At 32.8% G+C, this 18,540-nt stretch overlaps 1 protein-coding gene across 1 annotated transcript; it reads left to right on the top strand.

The window, feature by feature from the left end:
- The first annotated feature begins 481 nt into the window (after positions 1-481).
- On the top strand, positions 482-2,420 carry LOC120089711 (uncharacterized). The gene is made up of 5 exons (XM_039047078.2): positions 482-1,118; positions 1,215-1,457; positions 1,719-1,784; positions 1,864-1,929; positions 2,025-2,420. Exons 1-5 carry the CDS (start codon positions 531-533, stop codon positions 2,127-2,129), a joined length of 1,068 nt encoding a protein of 355 aa, XP_038903006.2. The 5' UTR covers positions 482-530; the 3' UTR covers positions 2,130-2,420.
- Positions 2,421-18,540: the final 16,120 nt, after the last annotated feature.

The following is an 18,540-nucleotide window of genomic DNA, read 5'->3' as shown; positions in this document are numbered from 1 at the left end:
ATTACTTTTTTTATATACTTTAGAGGCCAAAGTATTAGTAGATATAGCATAATACAACAGAATTTGCAAATATAGCAAAATTCAGATCTAACTCTCGAAGTTTATTAATGATAGATTATATTATTAGAAGGAGTCTTGGTAATGAAATCTATCATTGATAGATTTTGCTATATTTGCAACTCTTAAAAAATATTGCTATATACTCCATTATTAGCCCTAAAAATGTTACTCGGTGTAATTACTTATTTTTTTAATCCATCCATTACGGTCGGTTAAGCATTTTTGAGTTGTCTTTGGGCCCATTTAGAGAGTTTTCCTATTGGGTATCTCCCTCCTTAAGGGATTAAACTAAGAACAGAATGAATGTAATAAACAGGGGATGTTCCTTTTTTTAATCAAGTGAAGTCAACTTAATTTTTGATTATAAATGAGCTTTACAAGTTTGTAAACCTATCTTCTCAAACATCAAAGTACCAAACAAATTAAAACCTCCTTTTCTTTTTTTTCTTCCAACTCCAAACACAAAAATTATGGAACCTATAGGAGCCATTTCAGAAAGAGAATGGATATCTCTTAGTGGAGCTTATACTGCTGAAGAATCTGATTTCATGGCTAATTTGCTCAACAATTATTGTCTTCCAAATGAGCTAAATTCAGATTTAAGCTTGGAAATTCCTTCTGCTTATTGGGCTTCTAATGAACCACCTCCATCTTTGACCATGGCAGCCATGGATGAACCTTCTTATTATTCTTCAGATGCTTCTGATTCTTCCAATGTGTATAATCTTCCACCAGCCAACAACAATAATCATCCTTACACTTTCACTGATTCTCACCCTCTTTGGTTGCCTAATAATGGTGCCTCTTTGTCCTTGGATTTCTCCATGGAGGATGTCGGGAATGCCGATTGCTTGGCCGACGACAATGGTTCGAATGTTCGAAAAACAAGGCAATGCAGGCTGCAACATTCCTCTGCTGACCCTGTTCTCAATGGGAAAAGCTCACAACCGAAACGAAGAGCCGAGGAGGCAACAATGGAAGAAACTATGAGGGATGATAAAGTTGTGCCGGTTTCGGTTGAGAACGTCTCGAGGAAGCGATCCCAAAGTTTGCTTGATGTGAGGATTTATAGTCCAAGCTCTCATTTGCACTAAAAGCCTGTTTGTTTCTTCTTTTTCTTGTTTTTCGATTCTAATGACATTGTGGTAATGAAGGTTGAAAAGATGAAAAGGAGCGTGAGGGCGCGGAAGAGCTCGAAGATCGCTTCGGCTAGCTGCAATGAAGACGATCATCACATTGTTAGTCCAAATGGGCAATGCACAAGCAGCTTCAGCTCTGAGGATGACTGTAATGAACCTCAAGAAATCAATGGTGGAATCACTTCTAGCTCAACCTCAAATGGAAAGCCAAGAGCCAGTAGAGGCTCAGCCACAGACCCTCAAAGCCTCTATGCCAGGGTAAGCCTCTATAAGCCTCTAAACACGTTGAATCGGGTAATTGTAATGAGAAGTACTTTTAGAACTAATAATTAAGTGTATAGCAAAATCTATCAGTAATAGTACTTTAAACTTGGATTTAAATTTTGTTAAATCTACAAATTCTTTTGGATTATACTATATATGCTAATACTTTGAGCATGATTGATATATTTACAACTGCCCCAAATCAAAAATTAGTTGGAACTCAGTCAATTGACAATCTTTTCAATTTTCCTTTAGAAAAGAAGAGAAAGAATCAATGAAAGGTTGAGAATCTTACAAAGCCTTGTCCCGAACGGCACAAAGGTAAGGCTGATTCCAAACGATCATACATATATATCGAATGATTTGAGTTTCATATCGTATCTATATGTTTACCTGACAGGTTGATATCAGTACAATGCTTGAAGAAGCAGTTCAATATGTGAAGTTTTTGCAACTTCAAATCAAGGTAATTGTTGAATTAATCATTCAGAGAGGGTTTTTTTTTTTTTAAAAAAAAAAAAAAAGAATGTTCTTAATTTTTGTGTTGAATGTAATGTGCAGTTGTTGAGTTCTGATGAGTTATGGATGTATGCACCTATTGCTTACAATGGAATGGACATTGGACTTAACTTGAAATTGATGAAGCAAGACAATGCATCACAATAGATATTAGTTAAATTGTTATTTCTTTGTTGTAGATCAATCATAAATTATAGAGATACCATTTTACAAGCTTTTCAAAATTTAACCTTTTTTGTGAAAGAAAAAGGAAGATGGTAATGGAAAGTTGAAGACTTTGATCATTCATTTTGGACTCCAAGAAGGTTTAATCATGAGAAGGAATTAATATTGTGTAATTTTTGTTCCTTCTTTTTATGCTATATTTGGAAGCCCAATTTATTTTGTTTGATCTTGAGCTTGGACAAAATATGCTGTAAAATTATTGTCATACATTACATTGGCTGAGTAATTTGACTTTCTAATGCTAATTATCCAAATTCAAAAGTTTATCATTTTTTGTTTAGACTTTTTTAAAAATTGCTTCTTTGAATTCCTTTGAGTTTCTGCTTTTTGTTTTTTCAATATTTAAAAATATTAAGATTGTTTTTTTAAAAAAAAAGTGGCAATAGTTTAAATTCATTAGGCTCCAATTGCACTAATTAAAAATTGTCTAAAAATGTTTTTTTTAGAGAAAGAGAAAATATGGGACGTAAATACAATCTAGGCCGCATTTAAGTATTGCTCTTTGCTAAGTACTTCACAATCTAAGCTTCAACTCTCATAGATCTTAGTATTCATATTTATTTCTTTTTCATTTCTCTTCCTATTTTCATATAAGATTGAAGGGTAAATGATGTCTGCAATATTTCCATGTTTTACACTTTTGTCTTAACTTGTTTTTGAACCATTCAAACTTTGAAATTATAATGGTTAGAAAATATGAATAAAATTAATATATGTTTTTTCAAAAGCGAATATTAGAAAACCACAACATTTGTGTTTATCTTTGGATAAAAACACGAACTCAATAAAAGGACGTGATTATTTGAATTACAAAAAATAATAAAAAATAAAGAGAAATTTACAATAGATGACAAATTCAAAATGTATAATTAGAGATGTACTTTCAATATATGAAAAATTGTAAATATGTCAAAATTCTTAAATTTAAATTTTCATTTATTCCGTATTCCAGTTTTGCATTTTTAACAAACCTATGTTTCTGGTATATCAATCAACTAATATACTATATTTAAAATATATCAATTGTGTATTTTTTTTTCCTTTGATCTATATACTTTTTGTATTTTTTATTTGTAGCAATATGAGTCATTACTCACTTTAACTTTTGTATTTGCTATCCTTATTTTTATTTTTTTTTATCTTTTTTGTAGATTTGTTTTCCTTTTTAAATGATGTTATTTCTTTTATTTTTAAGTACAAATGTACAAAAGGTCGGGGAGATTCAACCTAAAGCTCACTAACACTTAGAAGTATACTCAGTTTGACAATTTGACCGTGTTTGGAATAACCAGAGAAAAATTGTTTTTCAGAAAATCATTTTTTTGATATCTAGTCATTTTCAACCGTGCATCTATATCACTTAAATATCTAGTCATTTTCAACCGTGCATCTATATCAAGTGTCTATCGATAGTATCAAATGTATCGGGCATATACTAGTAGTGTATCAAGTGTATATCAATAGTGTATCGAGTGTATCAAATGCATCAGGTGGATTGAGCTTTTTTTTTTACTATTTTTGCAAAAATAATAAGTCTAGACTATGGATCTAATTTTTTAAACTTATTTTGCCAATTCTACAAGAGAGCACAAGAAAAAATATATAGAAAATTATTCCCCAATTCTTAATCTAGCATACAATTGCTCACACGCTATAGTGTTTGATGGTTGAAGATTTACATTCACAAATCATTAACATATCTTATCTTGGAAGATAATGTTCCTAACAATTTGAGTACCAAAGAAAGAACAAAATTGTCTTGAGTAAATAATTTGAATTTGTTGTGTTTTAATTAATTATTTGGTTAAAATTTCATTTTTGTCCTTATACTTTGAAGTTTATTGGATTTTAGTCCCTATACTTTCAATTGTCCAAGTTTAGTCTCTATACTTTCAATAAATCTTAAATTTAGTCCTCAATGTTAACTTATTGTTCATTTAAAAAAAAGTTATCTATAGCATTTTTACTATAAATTTTGAAAATATATTCACATATTGTATTTTCTTACATGAAATTTATTATTATTATATAATCAACTTCTGTAAAAAATAACTTTTAGAGACTAAATTTAAGATATATTGAAAATATCAGGATTAAAATTGGACAATTAAAATGATAGAGAACAAACTTCAAAAGTTTGGTCTTTCTTCTATAATGAAACTTTTTTTTAAAAAAATTGTCAATATATTTATTTTTGTTTTTTTTTTTCATTTGATTTTTTATATTGATATTGTTTTATCAATATGAAATCCTTTAAAAAGTTAAAAATAAAAATATAATAGGTTAAAAATCACTTTTAGTCTCTAAATTTTCATAAAAGTAACACAGTCCCTGAACTTTGGTTTGTAACGATTTAGTTCCTGAACTTTCAATTTTATAACAATTTAGTCTCTATTATAGAAATTATTATTAAGACTTAATGAGATTTCTTGCATAAATAAATCGATAAATTAATTATGGATTCAATATTTTAATAAAATACGAAGTCTACATATAAAATAATAAAAATTGACATCAGACTTTGATAAATTTTCTTACATTAGGAACTAAGTTGTTACAAATTTCAATGTACGAATACAAAATTATTATATACTAAAGTTTATGGACTGAATTGTTACAAAACTGAAAATACATGAACTAAATCGTTACTAACTAAAGTTTAGAGATTAAATTGTTATTTTCATAAAAGTTTAGAAAGCAAAAATATTTTTTAACCAACATTAATTTTGTTTATAAGATGGAAAATAATTGTACAAATAGTTTATTTATTTTTATTAAAAAAATTAAAAGCCATCAAAACTTCTTTTATAAAAAAAAAAAACACAATTATCAAACAATTTTTTTCTTTTCGGTTTTTGAAAAATAGAAAACTAAAAACAATTATTATTATTATTATTATTATTATTTTACTTTTAAATTTGAAACCAATTATAAAAATTCAAAATTCAAAATAAATAATCAGCTCCGTCGGTGTGCCTTGTGAGGTAGCCCCTTCCCCTTGGGTTCCAGCCCATGGGCTTTAGTGGTTACCTTATTAGATGCTGACGTGATCAGCTCCTTAGGCTTCGGCTCATGTTTTTTATTATTTTATTTTTTTTGCAAAAGAAATTTCATAGAGTAAACAAACGTACAAGCATAATCCTCATTAAGAGCAAAAGGCACTCAATTAGAGCAAGATCAAAACCAACAAGCCTCTTAATTTTCTAAACTAGAAGAAGATTTAGAAACAAAATTAATTACCACACGTGCCAAGGTGTGAACAACAAAATTAGACGAATGATTACACTTAACAAAAGAGTGAACACCATTCCGATGAACGAGAATCAATGACGCAACAACCACACTTTGATCTGTTTCTCATATATCAACAGATTACCTTCGATATACTATTTTTATAATATTAAATTCTACATATACAAAACTTACGATATGTTTAAGTTTGACTTCACAAAAAATCACTCCAAAGTAAGTTCTTAATAATTCAAAATCAATTTAATTATTTAATTTTATACTTTTAAACATGATTTTCATACCATCAATTGACTTTGAATCATTAAAAGTATGTCAGAGTGATTTTGAAAATAATAAAAATAATTCAAATCATTTTAAAATCACTCTAAAAATACATTTTTTTAAAAAAACCCAAAGTTCAAGTAGATTTGTATTTGAAATTTACCCCAAATGTATTTCTTATATAAATTGTTAACCAATAACTATAGACTTTATGAAGAAGAATTGAACTAGACTTTCATAATATTAACAGATATCTTATTCACTAAACTATGCTCTAATTGACATTTTTTGTAAGTATATTACTTTTGTTTTGATAAAGCTTAACTATCTCGATTATAATGTAAGGTGTAATTTACTACTTTTATTCGATATTCAAGCAAACTAGTGGATATAATCTTATACTCATCTCAAGAACGAGCGGAAAAATAAGAAGAAGAGGACGAGAAAATGGCACCCCAAAAAGTAACTTGGTGAAAATGCGATTAGAATCCTACCTTTAAGATGAATAGAAAAACATGAAGAAATATTTTATGTAAGTTAACAATCTCTATTGTATGAAACCTTTTGGATGAAACTAAAATCAAAATTATGAAAGTCTATACCTAAAGTGAAGAGTATCATATAGTCGTAGGAATACTGATTTTTTTTTTTTTTTTAATAATAGTACTTTCATTATGTAATATTTTCTAATCTTATCTAAGCAATTACTCTCTCTATAATAGTTATTTCTGTATTGATATTGCATAACAAATTTTATAAAATCAATTTAAGTATAGTTCATAAAACATTGAAAATGAATTATTTCTACCTACTATTTAACATACTCAATTGAAAAAAAGAAAAAATTAATAATAACACAATAGATAAATTCCAATGATTTTTTTTTAAAAAAAAATTATCAGTCAAGTCCATACTAATCACACATTAATTTAGAGAACTAACTTCACATTGATTAATCAATTTCATTTTTATATTTGAATTTTGACTTTGGGTTCTTTATTGTCACATCAAATGAGAATGTCAAGATAATATATCAACCAATAAATTAAACTGGACTCCTTCCAATAATAATAATAATAATAATAATAATAAAATTGGACAGTCAAGTGTCAACCAATAGAAAATTGCCATGATTGCAATATATAAGTCAAACCTGTCTAATTTTAAAGTCAGTTCACACAAAGGTTGTCTTTTGACAAAACAAAACATTCTAGTATTTATTCATTTGTTGCCCTAGCAATATATCATAATTAATATTAATAAGTTAATCTTCAAATTAAGAATAATATTATATATATAATTAAATGTTTTATGAAGCTCATCACCCAATCTATTTTGACCAGGAAAAAAAAGGATAAGGTAACACATACGAGAGAAACAAAAATATTATACATATATAAAAACTAATGAGAATTACAGAAAAACAAAAAGAAAACATTACTATTATAATATTAAGTATTATAATACGAAGTATTTCTAAAAATATATATATATAATACAAAGTGTTACAGATGGATTCTAGAATCAAAGGCAAAAGCGCCATAATTGGGAAAAATAGATCATTATGCCAAGAGAGTTATAACAAATAGATAAGCAACTAGCCTTAGAGGATAAAATCGACTTAAGGAATAGGGCTAATTGGACTTTGAGCCAAAATAGCCTGGAGGAGGCGGAGGCCGACCTTCTTAGTTTGATGATTGGAGCGTGTTGACTCACTTTTGGATAGGTAGGGATGTATGATGTTCTATGCTCATGATGATGCGATACTACTTCTAAATATGCATTAATTATGGATGTTCATGTAGTATGCCATGCGCTGTCACAAGTTTCCTTACGATGGAACCAAGTGTAATTCCATCGCAAGTTTCTCGGTGTGATCCGAGGTCGAACCGGGGACTGGTTTAGGTTATTGTGGTACGTTCATGATATATGCGACTAGGTTTTCAATCTTTAAAAATGTGTGTGTACAGGTATATAAATTGCAATAAAATAAAGTAAAGTAGTAAAGATGCGATAATAAAATAAAAATACAGTAAACCTAAGCTAGATGATACAAGATACAGGCTTCATGTACAAGATGCTGGGGTCAAGATTGGCTGTGAAAGTTGTGCAAAGACGTGGGATGCGGCGACAAGTATTATGAATAGAATAGAAAGAGAAAGACAAATAATATAAACAACGCAAGTTCTTTATCGCATTGAAGCTACAAATACTGTTCCGCTCTTCTCTTGGTTTACACCTCTCGGTGATCGGCCTTGCTCCCACATGTCTGTGGTGAAACAGAGACTAACGTAATGAACGCAAGCTTGCTTCCGTGTCTGGAAGTACTACTTGCTTTAGTTAACGCATTCTTCTAACCCTCTCTCGATAGATCAGAATGACATCTTCACTTCTGCTCTCACAGGTGAAGATGTTGTCTAGCATGCCTTAGCTAAACGCATTTTATATCTTTAACATAAATTAAGTACTTGGTTAATTCATATTGCTTATCGGGGAATTAAGAAAACATCATGAAAAAAGTGATTGATGGGTGAACGAAAATAGATAGAAAATGGTAAATAGAAGCTATCGAAACATTTAATATCTCTATTAAGTGTGTTGATACATGGTGTGTGAATGAAGAAATAAAGAACAGTGAAGTACAACGATAAAAGAGATAGACAGAAACAAACAAGTGCCAATGTCTTGGCACTGATTCGATGAAGATCTGCTTGCCGGATAGGATGGTTTTGATGGCAGGAAGAGCTTCCCTCTCAAGCTTGCTCCACTAGTAGTAGGGATCTTTGCACAGAGCTTTCAATCAGATGTTTGGCAGATTAGATCTGAGATTCACCTCTCGGCTTTATCTCGTCTTCTTCTCGGATTTCGTCTCTTAAACACTCAGCTCAGTCTTTTCTCTCAACAATTTTGCAGCATTGACCCCGTATCTAGTAGCATATTTTTTCCTCTAAAATCAATGGGGTATTTATAGGTGCAGATCTTTAACTACGGCCTTGTGGTCCACACTTGATCATTATGGTAATTCCGAAGATGGAGGGATATTATTTCTTCTGTTATGCAATCAGATCGTCAATTCTGCACAACCGTTAGTTGTACACGTGTCTCAATCCTCCGCTTTTGCGTTGCTCAGCTGCATCTTCTGATCATGGGTTCGCATGCGGTGTTGTTTTTATTACCGCATATGGTTGAAACACAGGTCTGGATCGACTGTCGCATTGCGCCGTCATTGCGGTAATCATCTCTTCATTGTTGATTGACGGGCGCATTGTGACAGAGATGCGTTGATTAGTTTCTCATGAGCCTTTAGCGCAAGCGGTGACTTGGTCTCCTGCAAAACAAAGTAAAATTTGGCTTGTCTTCCATCTTTATGGTGTTAGTGGGTGTAATTGCGATCATTTATAATTATTGTAATACTAGGCTTATTTTCATACAATCGGCGCATATTTGCTAACTTTTGGCCGCAATATCTAGATAATGTGGCATAAATAACTTGTATTTCTACAAGTTATCACACCCCTAAATTTAGATATATGCTTGTCCTCAAGCATATCTTCTACTAAGGCAATCATGCTCAATTCTTATCCTCTATTTTTGCGACGATTGGTTGCTCCGAATGCTGCACTTAGGCACATTACTTGACATCGCAATTTCCTTCTATCCTTGCTAATTTTTAGCAAGCCCTACTTTATTCTTCTATATGGCTAAGGACGGACAAAGGATACATGCGAGCGCAACACACCCCTCAACTCAATCCAGTTGAGTTAGGTGAGTGCAAAGCATTCTTAATTGGCTTGGGATGCGTCCATTGTCATCTTGCTTTCTTGTTGTTAATTGTTTTATTATTTTTATTTTACAATTTTCATCAGCGCAAGTGCTGTGTCTTGCAGCAATAGATTTTCCTTTATTACTCAATCATTCACCATTTAAAGTACAACGCATTGATTAAAAAAAAAGTCAGAGAATTAAAGATGAGACAAAATTAAATGTAGAGAAGTGAATGAGGAAATAAATTCATAGAGTCAAAATTGAATTAAATGAAGAATTTAAGACAACATTCAGAATTTAAAGAGACAGAAATTTAATAAAGCATTAAACATAGTATTGAGATATGGACCGAAAATTTCGTTGTTCTGGGTGACCGCAATCCACATCTCCGCAGGCGGTCAGGCTTGCCTGCTCAATGTCTTAAGGACGTTGCTCTTTCCCTGTAGATCCCGGGGCTTCTGAATTGTTGGGCAATATTCCCGGTGTTTGACTTCTTAGCTTAGAGGCCAGCTGGCCCACTTGGATCCCCAGATTCCTTATAGAAAACGCTTGTGCTTGCATCACTGCATCATTTTTATCCATATACTGCTTGACGCATCGTCTCTAACGAGCCTCCCAAGGTGTTAGACGATGATGGTTGCTGGTTCTGCGGTCTTGATTGCCCTTGATTGTGGTGAAAAAGGGGATTCCCTCTACTACCTCTTGATGGTTCACTAGCCCCCCTAGGTTGGGATTGCCTCCCCAACCGAAGTTAGGATGGCTCCTCCAGCTCGGATTATAGGTGTTGCTGAAGGGGTTGTTTTGGATAGCACACACTTGCTGAAGATTCAATGGACACCCATCAGCTCTGTGAGCCCCTCCACAATTGATGCAGTTGATTGCGGCCATTTGAGCCGGTGCAGCGGGTTGCGCTGATTGTGGGGTAATAGCTCCTTGGTTAATTGCCATTGATTGGAGGATCAAGGTCACCGTGGCCATTTGTGCGACCAACATGGTCATGTCTCCGCAGGGACAATGGCTGTTTAATTTTTCCTTCTATCGGTGCCTCAACCTCCATATCCATCGTCAATCCAGTCATCCATATTCCGTGAGATGCGATCGAGGATGAATTTGGCCTCTGTATATGTCTTATCCATAAAACCTCCTGCCGTAGAGGCATCAGCAACAGCCTGCGTTGCTCTGTTCAGGCCATTCTAAAATGTTTCCATCAAGATGCAATCGGGAATCTCGATATACGGGCAGTTTTTTACCAGTCTCCTGAATCGCACCCAGTCGGTGCTCAGGGTTTCATTCTTCTTCTGTTCAAAGTTCAACACATCCTTTCGTCGTCTTGCGTTGACAGTGGGTGGGAAGAACTTCTTCATGAACCGCTCCACCAATTGCTCCCATGAAGTGATCTCATTTGGCTCCAGTGAGTAAGCCTACCTCTTAGCCTCGTCCCTCAAGGTGTAAGGGAACAAATACAATCTTATATTTTCTAGGGTGACGGCAGGTAAGGAAAAATTGCCGCACATCTCGACAAAGCTGGTCAGATGGGCATGTGGGTCTTCACCTTCCAGACCCCCGAACTGCTCGGCATTTTGAATCATCTGCAACATGACCAGCTTAATCTCAAAGCACGCATTCTCCTCCACAGTCGACCTTGAGATTCCAGGTGAAAGATCATACAAACTAGGTGTCGCATAATTACGCATCGGGATGTTGCGGTCAGCCGCCAAGAAAACAGGATCCTGAGCCGGTCGAAAATCCCCTTGGTTTGCAACTGGCACCGTGTTATTGTTGTTGTCTGCCATGTTGGCCGCCTTTTTTCGTTAAATTCGGTTCTGACATACTCTTGCGCGAAAATTTCGCTTGATCTTAGGGTTAGCTACGAATTCCAGCTCAGCACCATGACTCATAAACCGTCAGGCTGCTCTCCACGTTGAACAGTCAGTACAATGAGATCCGTCCTGCAAAATACCAAAAACACACTCAAACAATAAACCATTAACCACGTCCCCGGCAACGGCACCATAAACTTGTTGACTCACTTTTGGATAGGTAGGGATGTATGATGTTCTATGCTCATGATGATGCGATACTACTTCTGAATATGTGTTAATTATGGATGTTCATATAGTATGTCATGCGCTGTCACAAGTTTTCTTACGATGGAACCAAGTGTAATTCCACCGCAAGTTTCTTGGTGTGATCCGAGGTCGAACACGGGGATTGGTTTAGGTTATTGTGGTATGTTCATGATATATGCGACCAGGTTTTCAATCTTTAAAAGTGTGTGTGTAGGTATATAAATTTCAATAAAATAAAGTAAAGCAGTAAAGATACGATAATAAAATAAAAATACAGTAAACCTAAGCTAGATGATACAAGATACAGGCTTCATGTACAAGATGCTGGGGTCAAAGTTAGCTGTGAAAGTTGTGCAAAGATGTGGGATGTAGTGGCAAGTCTTATGAATAGAATAGAAAGAGAAAGACAAATAATATAAACAATGCAAGTTCTTAATCGCATTGAAGCTACAAATACTGTTTTGCTCTTCTCTTGGCATACACCTCTCCGTGATCGACCGCGCTCCCACATGTCTGTGGTGAAACAGAGACTAACGTAATATCTGGATGTACTACTTGCTTTAGTTAACGCATTCTTCTAACCCTCTCTCGATAGATTAGAATGGCATCTTCACTTCTGCTCTCACAGGTGAAGATGTCGTCTAGCATGCCTTAGCTAAATGCATTTTATATCTTTAACATAAATTAAGTACTTGGTTAATTCATATTGCTTATCAGGGAATTAAGAAAACATCATGAAGAAAGTAATTGACGGGTGAACGAAAATAGACAGAAAATGGTAAATGGAAGCTATCGAAACATTTAATATCTCTATTAAGCGTTTGATACATGGTGTGTGAATGAAGAGATAAAGAACAGTGAAGTACAATGATAAAAGAGATAGAAAAAAACAAACAAGTGCCAATGTCTTGGCACTGATTCGATGAAGATCCGCTTGCTGGATAGGATGGTTTTGATGGTAGGAAGAGCTTCCTTCTCAGGATTGCTCCACCAGTAGTAGGGATCTCTACACAGAGCTTTCAATCGGGTGTTGGCAGATTAGATCTGAGATTCACCTCTCGGCCTTATCTCGTCTTCTTCCCGGATTTCATCTCTTAATCACCCAGCTCAACCTTTTCTCTCAACAATTTTGCAGCACTTATCCCGTATCCAGTAGCATATTTTTCCTCTGAAATCAATGGGGTATTTATAGGTGCAGATCTTTGACTCCGGCCTTGTGGTCCCCACTTGATCGTTATGGTAATTCCGAAGATGGAGGGATATTATTCCTCTGTTATGCAATCAAACCGTCAATTTTGCACAACCGTTAGTTGTACACGTGTCTCAATCCTCCGCTTTTGCGTTGCTCAGCTGTACTTTCGATCATGGATTCGCATGCGGAGTTGTTTTTGTTACCGCATGCGGTTGAAACACAGCTCTGGATCGACTGTCGCATTACGATGTCATTGCGGTAATCGTCTCTTCATTGTTGATTGACGAGCGCATTGTGACAGAGATGCGTTGATTAGTTTCTCATGAGCTTTTAGCACAAGCGGTGACTTGGTCTCCTGCAAAACAGAGTAAAATTCGACTTGTCTTCCATCTTTATGGTGTTAATGGGTGTAATTGGGATCATTTATAATTATTGTAATACTAGGCTAATTTTCATACAATCGACACATATTTGCTAACTTTTGGCCGCAATATCTAGATAAGGTGGCATAAATAACTTGTATTTCTACAAGTTATCAGAGCGTACTATGACCTATTTGGGACTTGGAAAGATGATGGTTTGGGTTGAAAGCCCAAACCAACCTCTTCAACCTCGGCCTCAGCCATGATGAGGTCGAGGTCAGCCTTCTCAAAAGCTTATTATGGCCTGTTTGGGCCTTGAAAAGATAATGGTTTTGGTCAAAAGCCCAAACCAACCTCCTTGACTCATCCTTGGTTGAGGTCGAGCCTTGAAATTTGATGAACAAAGCATGCCAAATGAACATCCTCACCCTTTTAGTTTGAAAGGTAACCAATCTTATTTGGGATTAGGAAGCTCATATCCTAATCCTAGTTGGACTAGGACAAACCCTATATCAAATCCCCTATAAATACACCATTATAGTTTTATATGAGATATCTAAGAATTTCTGACTTCTTCTCAACTATTCAATTCTCTTATTGACTTAGTGACTTAGGTATCGAAGTCCTATTCTTTTGTTTTGCAAATCCTCTCTTCCCCAAATTATAAATTTATCATGAATGCAAAGTAAATTGGCAAAAAGAAAATAAAAAGATGAAATAATAGAAGAAAAAAGGACAAAAACAATTTTTTTTCTTTTTTTCGACAAAAAAAAAAAACAAAAAACAAAAAAAACCATTATCTTCATGTTTCCCATTTTCCTGCGTCATGGGCTCCTTGGATAAGAAAATAAATTTGGAGATTTCGTTTTCCTTTTTTTGATTTCGCATTCTGTACTTTCCTTTTTCTTGTCAGGATGGATAAAATAATTTGAATTTTAATTTCAAAATATTTTACTAGCTTGTTACTATATATATATATGTGTGTGTGTGTAAAGTTACACATTGAAATTCTTATTCCACAATTTGATTAAATTTAATGATTTCACTTGTAATTGAAATCATGGTTTTGTAATATATATTTGAAAAAAACTCATTTATTAAAAAAGTACATTTAACTAAGACCCCAATGGCTATGAATATCAAATAAATAATGAATAATAATTTTCTTTCTTCTATTAAAAAAATTAAAATTAGAACAAAATTCCAACTTTAAATATCAATAGTTTTGGTATGTCGGCTCAGTTACATTTTAAGAACAAATTAAAAGAGACTTCTAATTTGATATTTTTATCATTATATTTGACTTTGACCTTTTTTTTTTATTTTTATTTTTGTTATCACCTCAATTTAGATGGAAATGTCAAATAATATTTAAATCACAAATCTTGAATATATTATAACATCACTAACAAAAAAAATTATATCAAACAACATAAAGTCAGCTTGTGAATGACATTCTCCAACCTCCCCTAACTTATATATATACACTTAATAAGAATATGCTCATAAACCCAAATCAAAATCATCATGTACATGATAATAACTTTATTTATCATATAAGTATATGATGTACTGTAAAGATGTTATGAATTATGGTTCAATCATAAATTTTACTAGTTATTGGAGCGTAACGTCTATTTAGTTTCTAAATTAAAAAATAAACAATAACAATAATGTTAGTATGTTTCCATTTAGTATGTGCTACTGATATCACGAGTCAAACATTAATACAATATGTTGATAAAATTAGGTTTAAATTGATTGAGATGATATATAAACAAGTAGGATAGATTGATGACAAGTCATATTAGCATTTTGGTAATAATGTTATTGGCAATGATTATAAGGAAGGTTAAAAATTAAATCTATAACGTAATCTAAAATTATTTTTGGTAATAATAGTTGACATTTCACAAACTCAAACATGAAATCAAATGATGAAGTCTGGCATCAAACCAAACATAGTTCAATTGACATATGAATGTGTGTTAGTAATCACAGGATCTATGATTCAAATTCTTCTATCCCCAATTATATTAAAACGATGAAGTCTGACTTCTCTTCTTTAATTATCATACAATAATTGGGTAGCTATTTGAATATTAATTAATTTGGATTGTTTTTTTTTTTTTTGTCCAATTTGTATAAGTGGTATGTTAGACATATTTAAATAATAATATGTTTAATTAAAGTATGGGCTATATATGTGGATTAATAATTTATCATATTGGGTTATTTTATTAGATTGGGCCCTATTATGTGATCTAATTAATTAAGACCCTAGATTCCTAATTGAGTATGGACTTAATGGGTAAAAGCCATTCCTAGTTAATTAGGGTTTAATGGGAACTCTAATTGAACTAGTATATAAAGAGACGTTAGGGCTATGGTCCCCAATATACCAAAACAATAAGCATTCAGTCTTTCTTGAATCTCATCTAGAGAGAGATCCCACTAAGGGCATTCAAAATTTTGGTTGAGGAAGATCATAGTCATCCATCATCATCTTGAAGCTATCATCAATTTTGCAATGGAATCCGGTATGTTATTCTTGACAATTTGACATGAATGATCCTAGGGTTTATCTATTCAATATAGATATAAAGAATTTATGCTAACAAGTGGTATCAAAGCATGAATTTCATGTTGGATTGTTAGTTTATGCATTTTTCATTGGCATTGTTGATTAAATTTTGGTTTCGGTAAAGAATTTAAAGAATTTTTTTTTTAAATGGTCGGCTTACTATAACAGCATTGTAAACTCATCGACGGTAGGATGGAAATCTTGGCGGTCATTTTTTTCTTTGGCAATATGTGTTCTTACAACCCGTATTCTTGTCTGAGGTATTTGGCATACTCATCACCGATTATGAATGATGTGCTAGTGGTGGATTAAAGTGAATTTTTTTTTTTTTGGTTGATTATTTTGATCGAACGTGGTTTCCTAAAGTTTTTTTCTTAGTTCTATTATTGTCAAAATTAAGAATGTTCAGTTCAACATTCTTGACAAAAGTCCACCAATGTGATGAAATCCACTGAAAAAAGTTAAAGACCGATCGAAGAAGTTAGGTCTTTAGTTGCTGCAAGTTTTACCCATCAAGATTTTCGGTTAATGATTGACTGAAGTTGTCGTTGGGCGAAGGTATCGGTCAATTACTGATTAAAGTTTTGCCGGTAGTTCTTGGTTTTAATTATCAATTTTTTTTCTTTAATTCTTAATGGATGACTTTATGAGTTCGATTTTAAATTTGATTAATAATGGAAAAGTTAATGTTGTCGCTATTTTTTTTCTTTTTCTTTTTTTTTTAACTGAAAATTTATGTTAATACTTAATTGATGAATATGAGTTTAAAAAAAAATGAATTGTGATTGATAATTTTGGACACTGGTGGTTTTTTTTTTTTTTTTTTAAGGTTAAAAAAAACTGATTGAATTTAGTGAATTTATTTTTTAATAGTTTGATAATATTGAATTTGTCAACTATTTGGATTAATTGCTGATTGAACTTCTTGTCCGCGTTTCTAAGTTTTATTGATTAATAACTTGGTGAAATTCTTGAAAAGGGTTCTTAGTTCTTGATTGATAAGTTTGTGAATTAAAATCTACAATTTGATTGTTTTTGTGATATTCATATGTTTATGTTACTTTAATTGTATTATGTGTATGTAATTATTAAGTGAATTTTGTAAAAGACTATTTGGTGTTCTTCCTCCTTTATTTTTTGTTCAATAATATTATTATATTATTGTATCTTATATTTTAGATTGAATTGGTAAAAAATAATATGTTATTATCTAGATCGTTTTAATTATGAAATATAAGATGTGCATATTCATGAATTTATGCGGATAATTATCAGCCCAAAGGAAGATAATTATTTGGCCAAATTGTGGATATGCATGTGGTAATGAGTATGTGGCAATTATAAAGATTGCTCATGTGAAAAGTAGTCGGTCCAAAGAAAGACTATTTTTTTTTACAGAGTTAATTGTCAGTACTTTGATTACTACGTTGAGAGTACCATTTACAGTTGGTGTTTTTTGCCCAAAGACTGGACATCAGTGTTGTGTGCTAGGTATCTTGTTAAAGGGGCCCACCACATATGTGAAATTATTTTGTTATGTTTTAATTGTGAGCATATGTTTTGTTGTTTATTGTTTCAGTTGGTTTTACTCAAATATCTGGAAATCTAAGTTCAATCCCTAAGTTGAATGGATCGAACTTCAAGATTTGGAAAGAAAGCCTAGAGATACTTCTTGGGTGTATGGATTTGGACCTTGCATTAAGGACCGATAAACCTACTTCTACTGAGGAATAGCCAAATATGACTAATATAGAAAAGTGAGAACGGTCAAATCGCATGTGTCTGATGATCATTAGGCACTCTATTCCGGAGTCTTTTCGGGGCTCTATCACGAAAAGTGAAAATGCCAATAAGTTTCTTACTCAAATTGAGAAATATTTTGCTAAAAATGAGAAAGGGGAAGCAAGTAGTCTTTTAACTTCTTTAACTTCTATGAGGTATAAGGGCAATGGAAACATAAGGGATTACATTATGGAAATGTCCAATCTCACAGGTAAATTAAAGACACTTGATATCGAGATAAATGAAAATTTACTCGTACATCTAATACTTATCTTTTTCCTGCACAATTCACTCAGTTTAAGATAAGCTATACTACTCAAAAGGATAAATAGAGTATTAATGAGCTTATTTCACAATGTGTGCAAGAAGAAGATAGGATTAAGAGAGAAAGGACAGAAAGTGCTCATTTGGCTATAGGCTCTCGTGATAAGAATAAAAGGAGAATTGTGGATGCTGCAGAAGGGACATCTCAGCAGAATAAAAACAAGAAACAAACTACTGAAAATCCTTGTTTTTTCTGCAAAAAGAAAGATCATTCAAGAAAGATTGTCCCAAGTACGCCACGTTGCGTGTAAAGAAGGGTAAACTTCTTACTTTAGTTTATTCTGAAGTTAATTTAGCTTCTGTACCTACAGATACTTGGTGGGTAGATTTTGGTGCTACTACTCACATAAGTATATCAATGCAGGGTTGCCTATGGAGCCGGCCGTCAAGTGATGCTGAAAGATTCATCTATGTGGGCGATGGCAAAGCAGTTCCAGTTGAAGCTATTGAAAATTTTAGATTACTTTTAAAAACTGGTTGTTATTTAGATCTGAATGAGACTTTTGTTGTACCGTCATTTAGATGGAATTTAGTTTCTATTTCCAGTTTTTTTTGTTCTTTTGGAAATAATAAAGTTAGTCTTTTTCAAGATTCTAAGCTTATTGGTACCAGTTCTTTAATTGATAAACTATATATGCTTGATTCTTTTGCTTCATTTAACAAGATCCTGTTATCTAATTCATGTGGTATAAAGCGTAAATTAAATGAGAATTCGGCTATGTTATGGTACAAGCGCTTAGGT

The sequence above is a fragment of the Benincasa hispida genome, chromosome 11 (assembly GCF_027475165.1).
Source record: "Benincasa hispida cultivar pf3 chromosome 11, pf3_genome.v1.1, whole genome shotgun sequence".
In the NCBI taxonomy this organism is placed as follows: domain Eukaryota; kingdom Viridiplantae; phylum Streptophyta; class Magnoliopsida; order Cucurbitales; family Cucurbitaceae; genus Benincasa; species Benincasa hispida.
This window is presented reverse-complemented; position numbering and strand designations above follow the sequence as displayed.